A 14,717-nucleotide genomic window follows, 5' to 3' on the forward strand; every position below is an offset into this window, starting at 1 on the left:
CTCAATGGTCAGTAGCAGCTGCTTTCCAAGGTGACACTGCAGTCTGAAACCTGTGGTTCTCACCTGCTTTGAAAAGACAAAGCTGGTCTTGCATGGAGCCATGGGATGGGGAGCTGAACAACAAAGACAGGCTGCCAGAGATGAGAGCTGATCAGAGACGAGAGCTAATCTTAAGGTATGCTGCCCAAGCCAGGGCCCAGACAGAACCATGCGGTTAAAGTAAATACCATAAGGTACAGCTCATGATTGACTTCTGAAATCTCTGTTCTAATGCACAATAACCAGAACCACAATGTCTCTGTTTTTGCTAAAGTGATAGCTTTATCTTAAAACTTAGAAGTTTGCCCTAAAAAGATTTTATAACCCTTTGTTCACCTAGATAGAGTTAGTTAAGGGATCTGTAGAAGCCTTTTGGAGGACCTTGAACCTAAACCAAACTACGTGCTATTATGTAAATCCTGTTACTCCTGGCAACCAAAACACTGTACCTATAAATACCTGTGTAAAACTTCAGTGAAGGTTGCACATCTGACAGGAAAGGTGTGTAACCATCCAAGCACCCTCCTTTGCCTATCTTCATAAACCTATTCTTTATAAAGTATATTTTTGCCTCTGTGTATTATTTTTATCTCTGTTTCCTACTATTTTTTTCATCCTTTGTGACAACCCCTGTCTGAGGGACCCAATTTTCTGCTGGGAGCATAGCTAACTCCCCGCAGCTAGATGAGGAGATAGATATGTAAGTTAGGTTGATATAGCAATCATTTTACAATGTGTACATACATCAAAACATCACATTGTATACCTTATATATATATATATAATTTTTTTGTCAATCATAACTCAATAAAGCTGAAAGAAAAATCTATTTTAGCAATTGTTAAGCTTAAGAAAGAATAAAGAAAGAGGACTGATTTTGGGGGAAGTTTGGGGAAAGAAGGAGCCAGAGCAGCAGTTTGACCTCTTCTGCCCCCATTTGGATGCCTTTGATTTCTTTCTGTTGTCTGATTGCTCTGGCTAGAACTTCCAGCACTATGTTGAATAGAAGCTGTGATAAAGGGCAAGCTTGTCTGGTTCCAGTTCTAAGTGGAAATGCTTACAATTTTCCCCCATTCAGTATGATGTTGGCTGTGGGTTTGCCATATGTGGCTTGTATCATTTCTAGGTAAGTCCCATCTATGCCTATTTTGTAAGCGTCCTTATCATAAAAGAGTGTTGAATTTTGTCAAATGCCTTTTCTGAATCTATTGAGAGGATCATATCGTCTTTGTTTTTGCTTGTATTTATGTGGTGAATTACAGTTATAGATTTGCATATGTTGAACCATCCCTGCATCTCTGGGATGAAGCCCACTTGATCGTGATGGATTTTTTTTTTTTTATAAGCACCTGAATTCAGCTTGCTAGGATTTTGTTGAGAATTTTTGCATTATATTCATAAGGGATATTGGTCTATAGTTTTCTTTTTTTGTTACATCTTTTCCTGATTTTCATATCAGGGTGACATTGGCTTCATAAAATGTGTTGAGGAGGATTCCTTCCTTCTCAATGTTGTGGAATAATTTCTGCAGGATAGGCACCAGTGCTTATTTGTACGTCTGGTAAAATTCAGATGTGAAACCATCTGGTCCAGGACTTTTCTTTTAGGAAGGTTTTTTTATTGCTGTTTCAATTTTGGTACTTGATATTGGTCTGTTCAGGAATTCTATTTCTTCCTGATTGAGCCTAGGGAGGCTGTGTGTTTCTAAGAATTTGTCCATTTCCTCCATATTTTCTAGTTTATGTGCATAGAGGTTTTTATAATATTCATAGATGATACTTTGTATTTCTATGGCATCAATTGTAATTTCTCCTTTTTCATTCCTGATGGAGCTTATTAGAGTTCTTTCTTTTCTGCTTCTGGTTAATCTAGCCAAAGGCATGTCAATTTTGTTTATTTTTTCAAAGAACCAACTTTTTGTTTTATTAATCTTCCGTATAGTTTTTTGTTTCCAATTTCATTACATTCTACTCTGATCTTTGTCATTTCTTTTCTTCTACTAGGTTTGGGGTCAGTTTGCTCATCCTTTTCCAGTTCTTTGAGATGATTTATTAGATCATTTATTTGTGATCTTTCTGTCTTTCTGTAGGCATTTATGGATATAGATTTTCCTCTCAGGACTGCTTTAGCTGTCTCACATAGATAACAACCACCACATGTACTCACCATCAAATTGGTATTAACTGATCAACACTTAAGTGCACTTATGGTAACAATATTCATTGGGTGTTGGGCAGGTGGGAGGTGGGAGGAGGGGATGGATATATACACACGTAATGGGTGTGGTGTGCACCATTTGGGAGATGGACATGCTTGAAGCTCTGACTCAGGTGGGGCAAGGACAATATAGGTAACCTAAACATTTGTACCCCATAATATGCTGAAATAAAAGATAATAATAAAAGAGAAGGAGCCAGAAAAGATACAAGGAAAAGACTGCATTTAAAGATTATATGGAAAAAATAAAAATAAAAATAAATAAATATTATATGGGCATGTGGTCACATCTATGTATCAAAAGGAAAAATAAATAGTGAAAAGGCCTGTGGCTTATTAATCTATAAAAGCAGAAATTATATATAAAATAATACAACTAATATCAAACATATCTGATAAATAAATATAAATGAGTCAAACTCAACTATTAAAAAGATTCTAGATGAAATCACAAAACAAAGTCCACCTCTACATTTAAAATAGACAGATCTAAAACGATGTGATTCATCAAAATGAAAACATAAAGAATGATCAGATGTATATTGGGCAAATAAAATAATGAAAATTACAGGAATCATACTTTTATTGTTAGATGAGTTTACTTTATATCAAAAAATACTAAATAATAGAAGAGCACTTGATAATGCCAATGGGTAAAATTTATAATAAAGATATAGCAGAGATGAATATTTATGTCCCACATATTAATAACATAAGTATCAACCTTTATAAAGCAAAAAGTACAGGAGATGTGAGAAGTAAATATAAATTCATTAAGTTCCCAAGTCTTTTAAAGGTATGAAAGAGCAAAACTATAATTAAAATAAAATCTATTTATATAATTTATCATAGTAATAGATCCAATGAGAAAATATAAAATTAATGTGAAGCTCTGCCCTCTTCTGTGGTGGTGCCTAGGAAACACAAACCAAAAAATTTATATTATCCCACATAGACAACTTTGAATTGAAAAAAAGAGAATCAGTAAAAAGCACTCTCTTATCACAATGCAATAAAACTAGACATTAAAAAATAAAAGTAAAATCCCTACCATTTGCAAATTTTAAAACTTTAGGTGTGGCATAACCACTATAGACATAACACTTCCTCCAAAAATGGGATAAAATGAAGGGACACAGCATCACTGGACCATAGTAATATTAAAATACAGCCAGGTACATGCTGTCAGTTTGTTACTAAGAGCTCAATCTCACTGTCTGAAAGTTGTTCAGCATGACCACTGGCTCCATCCTCTGGGTTTTTGATTCTATCCTCTGAATCATCCCTCGTTTTCCAAATAGCTTGTGTTGTATCTAAGTAAACCTGTCAGCATACTTCTTGCACACAATAGTTCAGAGACCCAAAGGCCTCCCTTCATTTTGTACTGCCTCTTCCTTTAGGTCTTAGTTGATATAATTCCTTTAAAAACTTTATGGGCTTCCTGTGAATCAACTTATAATCAATATTATTGTACAATTGGCATACCAAAAACTCTTCAACATAAGTCTTTCTCTACTTGGGCTCCCTGTTAGGCTGCTGTGGAATGATACCCTTAAGATTTTTAGAATCACTATTATTTAACACAGAGAATCCACAAGGCATGCCTTCAATAACTTTAAAAGTTCTTTTTTCTGTTTGAAAGTGTCCATGAGGCACCATACTAAATGTTTCTGAGGTTCTAACAAAGGGTTTTTAAGTTACACTTTGGATGTCATCTTTACCCTGAGACATTTTCCTATAGCATTGTGGGTGTGATTGTTGCCCTAAAACCCTTCTCTACTTTGAGAACTTCTTCTAGGAGATACAGGGAGGAGAAATAGTTTTATTTTTGAATTCAGCAAATCCTGGCCCTTGCTTGTTTTTTTAACATTTTTCTTGACAACTGAAAAATGTCTTTTTTAGTTCATCTCTTTCAATCTGTACATTTAATATGCATTTAAAAGAACCCAGTTGACACTTTCAACATTCTGTCGGGAAATCTCTTTAGCCAAACTCATTAGTTTAGCAGGTCTATTTTTTGTTCCCACATTACTGCATACAACAGTTTTTATCAATTTTCTGCCACTAAGTAACGAGTATCTCTTTTCCCACACCTTCCAATAACATTTCCTTCACTTTCCTTTAACATTTTCCCCACTTTTCTCATCAACATTCTTTCAAAGGCCCGTCCCTCTTTTACTTGTTATTTGTTCCCAAAGCCAATGTCACATTTCAGGTTTTTGTTACAATAGCATCCCACTTCCAGGTATTATTACATGTTCTAGATGCTATCACCATATAATAAACTACCTTCAAAACTTATCTTAAAACAAAAATTATTTTATTATATGTTGTTATACTTATGGATTCTCTGGGTCAATGATTTTGACAGGTAGATGTCTTAGTCCATTCAGGCTGCTATAACAAAAATATCATAGACTGAGTGGCTTAAACTACATTTTTCTCTCAGTTTTGGAAGCTAGAAAGTCCAAGATCAAGGCATCAGCAAATTTGGTGTCTGATGAGGGCCCACCTCCTGGCTCATAGATGACTGTTTTCTTGCTATGTCTTCACAAGGCAGAAGGGATGAGAGGGTTCTCTGGGGTCTCTTTTATAAGGACACTAATCCCATTTATGAGGGCTCCAGTCTTATGACCTAATCATATCCCACTTCCCATTACCATAACAATGGAAGTTAGGTTTCAACATATGAATGTGAGAGAGGGTACAACATTCATTCTATAGTAGAGGAGTAGGATGCTTTATTTTGGCTCTGCAATTTGTAAGACCTCAGACTGGAAGACCCAAAGACTGGGGGTGACTTGAAAGCAGGGATCTGGAATCATCTGACTGGAATCATCACTCACATGTCCAGCATGATGCAAAAGTACAACTGCTCACTAGAGTGCCTACCTGTGGCCTCTCCATGTGGCTTGGCTCCTCACAGCACAGTAGCTTCAGAGTAGTTGGACTTCTTACACGGTGGCTCAGGGGTCTAAATAAGAACATTCTAGGAAACTAGACATAAGTGGCATCACGTTTTATGACCCAGCCTCAGGAACCACATAGTGATGCTTTCACCATGCTCTATTGGTTGAAATAATCATAGCCCATCCAGATGTAAGTGAGTTGGGGGAAGTTGGCTTCACTGCTTGACAAGAAGTGGCAAAGTGACGTTGTAGAAGAGCATGTGAGTTAGGAAGAATTTCTATGGGTATCTTTGGAAAGTACACTCTGCCACAGTTTCTTTGAATATAGGCATGGTTACACAATTTTCTCTGGCCAGAAAAATGTAATCAGAAATGATGCAGTTCAGTTGCTGATGATCGACTCTCCAACCCACTCTTCCCTGCTATGGCAATTACAGAAGCAAATGTCGATACGGAGATGCTCTAAGATCACAGCTGCATGGAATGTTGAGCCCACACAGGGAGGAAAGCTATCCTAGTGGGTCATCTAAACCCACAGCAGATTTTTTATGATTAAGAAATAAATTGTTTTGCCGTGAAGCTGCAAAGATTGTAGATTGCTTGCCGTTGCAGCATAGCCTAGTGGCTAATATACTCCAAAACTGAAGTGCCAGGATGAAGGGTATAAAATTTATACAGTCTCCTCAGACAAAGCCAAGGAGCATAATTAACCAGGACAAATGTTCCACAGAGCAGAGTCAGGGATTCATACATATGTATGCATAAGTACTCTCTTGGATGCATATGTATGGATGCATTTTTGATTGAATTACTTAAAAGGAAGTAACCATGACCCTTTGTCCTTAAATACTTCATTCTTCATCTTTCTAAGGACAAGGACATTCGCCAACATAACCACAATACTATTAGTATACCCAAGGGATTTAACATTGAAACAATAATATAAAATCTATGTTCAATTTTCCCAATTATTTTAACACTCTTTTAAAGTTGTTTTAGTTCTTTGTTGTTGATGATTTAAGATCCAGTCAAGAATCATAAATTTTATTGTCATGGATTTTAGTCTTCTTCAATCTAGAACAGTATCATCCCCCACCTTTGTTATATCTTTAAAGACATTGATATTTTGCAAGAGTTTTTGTTAGTTGTCTATAGAACGTGCCACAGTCTGGGTTTGTCTCAGTTTCCTTACGATTACACTCCTATTAAACATCTTTGGCACTAATACTACATAGGTAACACTAAGAGAATGTTTACCTGGGCACATAGCAATACCCATTGTTCTACTCCATTCTGTTCCCTAGAATGGATGCCATCATCTTAACCCTAAGAGAACCACTTTCCAGGAATCTATTAACTGAAAGGACACTGGACTCCTGAGGACTCTGGGGATCAGAACAGCCATATTTCCCTGAACTGCAAAACTTCAGGCATTTAAGTGAGAGATAAATAAATATTCACCCCTTTTGAGCCACTGGTATTTACATTACTACAAAGGAATAAGAAGGAAACTAAGTAGGAGGAAATCTGGTATAAGTAACTCCTACATTTCTAGTTATATGAATTAATAAATAGACTTATTATTTAAACTAGTTTGAGTTTGGGGCTTGTTGCTGCAAAGGTTGTTACATATCTCGAAAAGATCCTGACACACAGGTTTTATCATATCTATGAAAATGTGTAAGAACACAGAAGAAACAAATCAAACAATAAGTCCAAATGATAATAATACAAAGAAAGATCTTGTATAATAAATGAAAAAAACAAAGAAAGATTAGGGAAAATTTATCCCCAAAATGACATTTATTAGCTACTAAGATGAAAAACTTGTTTATTTCTCTTTTATATTCTTAGTTCTCTGTAGAGTGAGTGAAATATACAAGGAACTCTATGAATGGTTATCAAATAAATTAATTACTATATTATATCAATATCAATAAGATGGATAAAATTGCATTGCCACCTTTTATAGATGTACTATGACATCAATAGTGATAGAAAAAAAACCATGAGAGAAAAGAAAATTAAAATGGTTAAACCAGAAATATTATGGTTTAACTAAGAACTAAGAGACACCAATAGCTCTGGACATTTTCTCTGAAATATTCTTGACAGGTTGTCCTCTGCTTCTGGAAATCCTAAGAAACAGACTCAAAATAACAGATTAATTGGTTATATGAAGAGCACTCCCCATTGGAAAGCCAAATATGCTTGGAGACTCAAGTCTTCAGAGACTTTAAAGAGGCACCAAACCTAAGAGAACTTTCCTCATGAGGGATCCACAATGTAGAGAAAAGAGAAAATAAGAAAGTCATCAAATGCCAGCTGCCTTCATCACTGTTGTTTCCCAAATAGAAAGACACTATTCAGATGATATCTTCTGGAAAATGCTGGAAGGGACCCCAAAGTGGCATAAACCACAAACTCTCCAGCTGCAAAAGGATATCAGCATGTGGGCTTGTATTTCTAATATACATTCTTGAATATGGTTATAATTTTTGCACAGAGTTTGGATTTCTGTATCTACTTAAGTGTATCTTTGGGTGTTTACACTTTTATGTTCAATGTGTCTTGACTTTTACTGTTATTTGTAATGAGGTCTGTATAATACATAATTTATTTGTGACTTTAGATGAATCTGGCACCTGAGTACATTCTTATGTGCTTGTATTTAGAAATGTAGTGTGTTATGTGTGGATTTGTGTAATTTACTTGTGGGGTTTGGGAATTTCCTTCTGTGTTACAATATAAGAGAATGAAGTTTGAGAGCCTGTAAGATGCAGAAGTAAGCAATTGAGAAAGGTCTTATCATCCCTTTCCTGAGCATTTTTTAAAACTGGAGAAATCCTCATCCTTTGGATAGTTGAACTGCTTAACTGCCTGGAGGAGCTTGAAAGAAAGGATTTCTCAAATTCCTTCTCTCCCCCTTGAAAACTATGAAATTTGTTTGATGGTAAAATGATAGAAAAAGCAGAAAGGCTGAGTGAATCTTGTAACTGAAGAAAGAGATAGGAAAAGGAAAAGTAGAGGGCAAGAGGTGATAATTGGTCCGGACAGGAGACAAGCTGAGAGGAGGGGAGACAGAAAACATGTGAAAGAAGGAAAGAAAAAGAAATAGAAAGATTCAAGACGGAGAAAAACACGAGAGGAAATTCTCTTGACTTGGAATGGGATTTTTCATGCCTTGAACATGGAACAATTCCAGCTGTGAGGAAAAAAAAAATCTGCTAGGGGGGAAAATTCTGCCCCAGCCCTGAAGGAAGGATGGGAAAAGTCGAAAAGCTAGAATGATCCAACCCTCAGCCCAGGAGGAAGGTAAAAAGCTCAGTGTGTTCTTCTGAAATACAGGCACTGCCAGGGGGAGATTAAGTCAGGGATCCAGGCTCAGAGAGACAAATATTTGTCTGGAGTTCTAAGAGTGATCAAGGGTGGAACATGGACCCAAGGCTGGGCTGCCTAATTTCAAAGGCCATGCTATTCTAAAAGAGAGGGAGTTCCAGGCTGTGATTAGGTGCAGAAAGAGGTCATCTTTGCCCACTTCGCTATCCCACAGCTGAGACTCTTCCTTGCCATTTCTCTGTGTTCTAGTCCAAGGGATGTGAGCGAGATGAGAGATGAGTGCAAACACCTCCATGGTGACTGAATTCATTCTCGTAGGTTTCTCCCACCTGGTCAACCTCCAGGGCTTGCTCTTCTCTCTCTTTCTCACCGTCTACCTGTTGACCGTGGCAGGGAACCTCCTCATCGTGGTGCTGGTCTCCACTGACGCTGCCCTCCAATCCCCCATGTACTTCTTCCTTCGCGTCCTCTCAGCCCTGGAGATTGGCTACACGTCCGTCACTGTCCCCCTGCTGCTTCACCACCTCCTGACTGGCCGGCGCCACATCCCTCGCTCTGGATGTGCTCTCCAGATGTTCTTCTTCCTCTTTTTTGGTGCCACGGAGTGCTGCCTCCTGGCAGCCATGGCCTACGACCGCTATGCGGCCATCTGCAAACCCCTTCGCTACCCACTGCTGCTCAGCCGCCGAGCGTGTCTGCAGCTAGCTGGGACAGCGTGGACCTGCGGGGCAGTGGTCGGGCTCGGCCACACGTCTTTCATCTTCTCCTTGCCGTTCTGCGGCCCCAATGCCATCCCACACTTCTTCTGTGAGATCCAGCCCGTCCTGCAGCTGGTGTGTGGAGACACCTCACTTAATGAATTGCAGATTATTTTGGCTGCTGCCCTCATCATCCTCTGCCCCTTTGGCCTCATCCTGGGCTCCTACTGGCGTATCCTGGCTACTATCTTCCAGATCCCATCCGCTGCTGGCCGCCACAAAGCCTTCTCCACCTGCTCCTCCCACTTGATTGTGGTCTGCCTCTTCTACAGCACTGCCATCTTTATCTACATTCGCCCTAAGGCCAGCTACGATCCAGCCACTGACCCTCTTCTGTCCCTCTTCTACGCTGTGGTCACCCCCATCCTCAATCCCATCATCTATAGCCTGAGGAACGCTGATGTCAAGGCTGCCCTGAAGAGGACCATCCAGAAAATGGGGCCCACAAAGATTTGAAAAGGGGGTGATTATGGCGAGTGCTGTGCAGAGCTCCCAGTCAGCCCCAAATAACTAAGGATTGAGGGGAGAGCAGGCCTGAGCCTCAAGAAGGCAGATTTACCTTTCAAGAGCTACTGTGGCCATACCCCCTCCAGAGACCGCCCCCAACACACACATCCTCTATCCTGCCTTCTCTTGCAAGAAACAAGATGCCCAGGATGGAGGACGAATTTTACAAGAGCAAGCTGACAACTAGGGGGAAAGTTACAAAATATCATCCCCACCAGACTATCAAGGCAATAAAATTTGAGCTGCAGGATAAAGTCATTTGACATTTGCACATCCTAAGTGAGGCATTTGCTGGTACTGTCAGTAATGCATCAGCACACAAAATTATACCTGATTAAATCTGTCACCAGGCAAATGGCAAATTCCTTAAGAAGTGAGGAGTGGTCAGAAAAGTTTCAATGAAGGTAAGTTCTTATGGAAATCAGTATGACACAGGTAAGAGAATAGATTTTGATGTCAGATAAACTTAAAATCAAGTGTTAATTCTTCCAGCTGATTGGCTGTGTGATCACAGGCAAATGATGTAATCTCACTGAGCCTTCAATTCCTTATCCATAAAGTTGGAATAACCATAGAGTCTATTTCTTTGGGTTTTTGTGAGGATTTGTAGTCTTGTTAATCACCAAGCTTAGTCTTTGGCACAAAATAGTGTCTCAACAGATGTTTTTATGAGCAAGTCAGACAGGTAAGCACAGAAGATAATGTCAACCTCACACTGGATATCTTTGCTGCGAGGAGAGAAGGGTATTACTGAAATGTCAGTGATACTGGGACCCCAGAGACTGAGAGGAAGGTGGAGGAAGAGACCGCACACATCACTGCTGCAGGAAATGGCCACCCAGTGCAGATGTGAACCAAAACCACCAGGACACCGAAAAGCAAATATGATCAGCTGCAACACGCAGGAGAGTCAACGACCTGCAGAACAAATGAATGAGATAAGCTGGAGAGGTTAATCAAAAAAAGACATCTCCAAGAGGCAAGTATTTATTAAGAGTTAAAAATACAATCTACATACTTTTTATTATTCCCAACACTTATTCAAATTTGCCCCCATTCACTGTGAATTTTCTGTGTGCCCATCGCTCTGTTTGGCACGGTGGTGACCGTCCAGGGTATAGGGGTGGCGATTTTGCCAAGATAGCACTTGCTGTCTGGTTGGAGAGAAAACACTGACCCCTGTGAACTGTCAGAACAAAATGCAAAGTGAGGACACACCCAAAATGCTAAAGTGAAGAGAAAAGTGTTACTGTCCCCATCGACACCCCCCAGAGGGACGGTATGGCCTTCCTCATACTCATTTTATCCATGACTAAATCTCATAACCACTGCTCTCCAATTGTATCCCCAGCCCAAAGCAGAACGGCAGAGAGCAGCACTCTCAAAACACTTAAAAGTTCCTGCCTCCTACTTCTCTCTACTGACTCCTCCTTCGTAGAATCTTGCTAAAGGCTGCTCTGCCATGGGCTCCCGCTCAGGATGGCTACAAGCAGCAATGCTCGGAAACTCAGAGGGAAATGTTCCCTCACATCTCAGTGATAGGAGTCACTGTGCTTTTCCTGTCATATAAGCAATAACTTTTTCTCACAATTTTATGCAGTTATAATTGACATATGATAAATCGCACATATTTAAGTGTACAATTGCTAAGTTTTGACATAGGCATGTACAATCATGAAACAAACATATCCAGCCCCCAAAGGCCTTCTCATGCCCCATTATAATTTCTCCCTCCCACCCCTCCCTGCACTCTCCATTCTCAAGCAACCTCTGATCTGCTTTCCATCACTATCGTTTGCCTTTTCTAGAGTTTTACATAAATGGAATATTAATAAAAATGTACTGTCTTTAGACTGACTTCTTTCATTCAGCATAACTACTTTGACATTCATCCATGTTGTGGTGTATATAACAGTTGACTCAACTTCTGAGTGATATTCCCTTGTAAGGATATACCACAATTTGTTTATCCATTTACCTGCTGATGGAGATTTGGGTTGTTTCCAGTTTTTGGTTATTACAAATAAAGCTTCTATGAGCATTTGTGTACAAGTCTTTCTATGCTTTCATTTCTCTTGAGTAAGTACATACTGCGTAAAGTGGCTGCATCATACAGAAGGTGTTATGTTTAATTTTGTAAGAAATGATGTAATCACTTTTTCCTCTTTGTATGACAGCTAGTAAGTTTACACCTGCATTTGTAACTCATTTCCAGAAAACATGCCACTCCTCACAGTATACTTTCAAAATACTTGGTTTCTGGCTTCACCTTATTTTTTCTATTCTACTTTTTTCTTTGTCCAATCTCTCTCATCCTTACTTTCTGCATATTTATGTAAGGCACACTAAAGTCTTTCTGGAACAAGGCTTAGAGTCATCAGCAGGTGACAAAACAGCAGGGGCAATTGTTGAATGGAAAGGCCCTGGGTTAAGACTGAAGACCTGGATTATGATCTCTGTTACCAAAACTTTACATGACCTGGAGCAAACTCCTTTCATCACCTTTCTGGTTTTCAGCTTCACAATCAATAAACAGAAGGGCTGAATCAAATGAGCTTTGTATTGGGTTCCAGCTCCACTATTCTATGCTTATTTCCCCCAAGGGCTCTTTGCTTCTTGTACCTGATTCTCTCACAAAGAACCAAAAAGAAGGTTGTGGTGAATGCTACTTCTCCACCACCACTACCAAGAAATCTTGAACTACATTAATCCTGAGCCAAATGTAAGCATGTTCACTTGGTTGCCATGGCTAACACTAAAATAGGTAACAAGTTTCTGAATTCAGAACTATGACCTCAGACCTAAAAAAGTCAAGCAGACAGGTTTCTGTTTCATTTCTTTACAGAGAGAGTTCCAGGATAGAGAAGACATGCATACGCTCATCAGTAGACAAGAAAAGATACAGGGAGGAACGATTTATTGGCGGGATCTTTGGGTGGCCAAGATCCACCTTTCCCCAATGCTGAGGTACCAAGAGATCAAATGACACTTGTTCCCAAAGTCCAGTGAGCTTTCTGCCCCATCTCTCTTTCTAGCAAATGTTCCTCGTATCTGTGAGCTATATCTAAGCAGCCAGTAGCTAATCTAGAAAATATCATCTGCAGCTACAGTGTCTCAGACAGAGGCATCAGCTCAGCACCTGGGTGAGATCTCCCAAATAGGGGAAAGGCCCATCAGCATCACGGTGTCGTTAGAAGGCAGTTTCCTAACAAGACGGTGGGTTTACAAACCAGGCACACGTACTGGAATTATTAACACAATTGCCTGATAAGGGTACCTAAAATTCCACTCTTAATGACTCATAACAACCCCTCCCTTTAGGTCACATATAATTTTTCACTTTAGGAATATCTGATAAGGTGCATTTCCTGAGCCATTTATCATTTAAAGTTTAGTGGGAGAGGTATTAGAAAGGAAGGGTCCCTCAAGGGGGATAGGTGGCTAAGTTTAAGTTTGACCACGTCCCAGTCGTGCCCCAGTCAACAATACAACTCCTCTTGGATAAACAGGACCTCACCTACACGCTCCTTACTTCCTAAGACTTTTCTGAGTTTTCCCTGATGATCTACAGGGGCACTATGCAGTTTTATAGACCACCCCCAGTGGCTAGGGAACATGTAACAGACGACCCCACTATTTTTTCTTCTCTGTTTTGAAAAAACTCTGTTGCCTGGGCAAATGACATGGCATCAGCCTAGCTCACAGCAACCTCAAACTCCTGGGCTCAAGCAATCCTCCTGCCTCGGCCTACCTCTTCTCAATACAGTTTGCACGGATTCAAACACTATGATAACCTTTTATTTGGAGTGAGGTAGGAATCTGCAGTGGTAGAGCTGAGAGCTCAAAACCATTGACTTGTCATTACAGGAGGCCAGTGGTTCTCAAAATTCAACCCTGATCAATAGCAACAGCATCACCTGGGAATTTAAAAATGCAAGCTACTCCAGACCTACTGAATCAAGGAATCTGTAGATAAAACAGATTCATAGTCTGAGAACTACTGGTCTTAGCTCAAGGGAAAGTTGCTACAGTATTTCAGGGTCAGAGGTATCCTCCAGTACTATAGAAGATGCAGTTACCGAGTCTGGCCACACGGTGGCAGAACAATTCTGATATCCTGACACTTAGCAATAAAGGAATAACTAATACTAGCACTGTTACAGGAAAAGGCCTCTGCCCAGAAATTGGTAGGCTCCTAAAAAGTTCAGGAGAATTAGAAAGCCATGGTAAAAGTTTTTGTAAACAATAACTTTAAACCAATCTCAAAGATAGCACAGGAAAGTAGGTTTGGTCCAAATAACGTATTTGGAAAGAGAAACACTGGTCTCGATCTACCACAGTTTAAAAATGGCTTTCTGCAGGGAGTAGTCGGTGCACAAGAAAACAGGGCAGCCCCACCTTCTAGGAGGTGAGTCCAGTGGAATTTGGGAATAACTTTCACCTCCAAAAAGTCTGATTTTCCAGGTGGGGGACTGAGAGAAGGACGGCGTTTCCACCGTGCCTTATCATTCCTGAAGCCTCTGCACTGGGAAGCATCAAGTGCTGAGAGGAAGGTGAGGCCATTGACAGCCCCATCACCATCACCCTTTCCTGTGTTTGACTTCTACCCTGAGTTCTGCGAAAGACAATGTCAACTCAAAAGGAAGAGGCTGAGGCACAAAATGTAACTTAAAGAGTTTATTTGAGCCAAAGTGAGGACAGATATCTGAAAGACTCAGACCCGGGTAACTTTGGATATGAGCTGCACTCAGCTTTGTTACAAGCAGGTTTTTAAAGGCAAAAAGGGGACAGGAAACAGGCTGGCACACAGTGGTTTGTATTCTCAATGGTTTAGAGAAATAACACTGGTAATTGGCTACATACTGTTAAGCTACAGGGTGTGGGTTATAGCGTCTGGTGCAGCATTGTCGGGTTGACTGAGAGCTACTTGTGGCGACAGCAAGCAGGT

General features: G+C 39.9%; 1 protein-coding gene across 1 annotated transcript; it reads left to right on the forward strand.

Moving 5' to 3' along the window:
* Positions 1–8,779: 8,779 nt before the first annotated feature.
* On the forward strand, positions 8,780–9,718 carry OR10C1 (olfactory receptor family 10 subfamily C member 1). The gene has a single exon (XM_069488876.1). The coding sequence runs from the start codon at positions 8,780–8,782 to the stop codon at positions 9,716–9,718; it is 939 nt and encodes a 312-aa protein (XP_069344977.1).
* The last annotated feature ends 4,999 nt before the right edge of the window (positions 9,719–14,717 follow it).

This window comes from Eulemur rufifrons, chromosome 15 (genome assembly GCF_041146395.1).
Source record: "Eulemur rufifrons isolate Redbay chromosome 15, OSU_ERuf_1, whole genome shotgun sequence".
Taxonomy (NCBI): Eukaryota; Metazoa; Chordata; class Mammalia; order Primates; family Lemuridae; genus Eulemur; species Eulemur rufifrons.

Coding starts and splice junctions, on each gene's coding strand:
- OR10C1 (XM_069488876.1), top strand. CDS start 8,780: ATGAGTGCAAACACCTCCATGGTGACTGAATTCATTCTCGTAGGTTTC.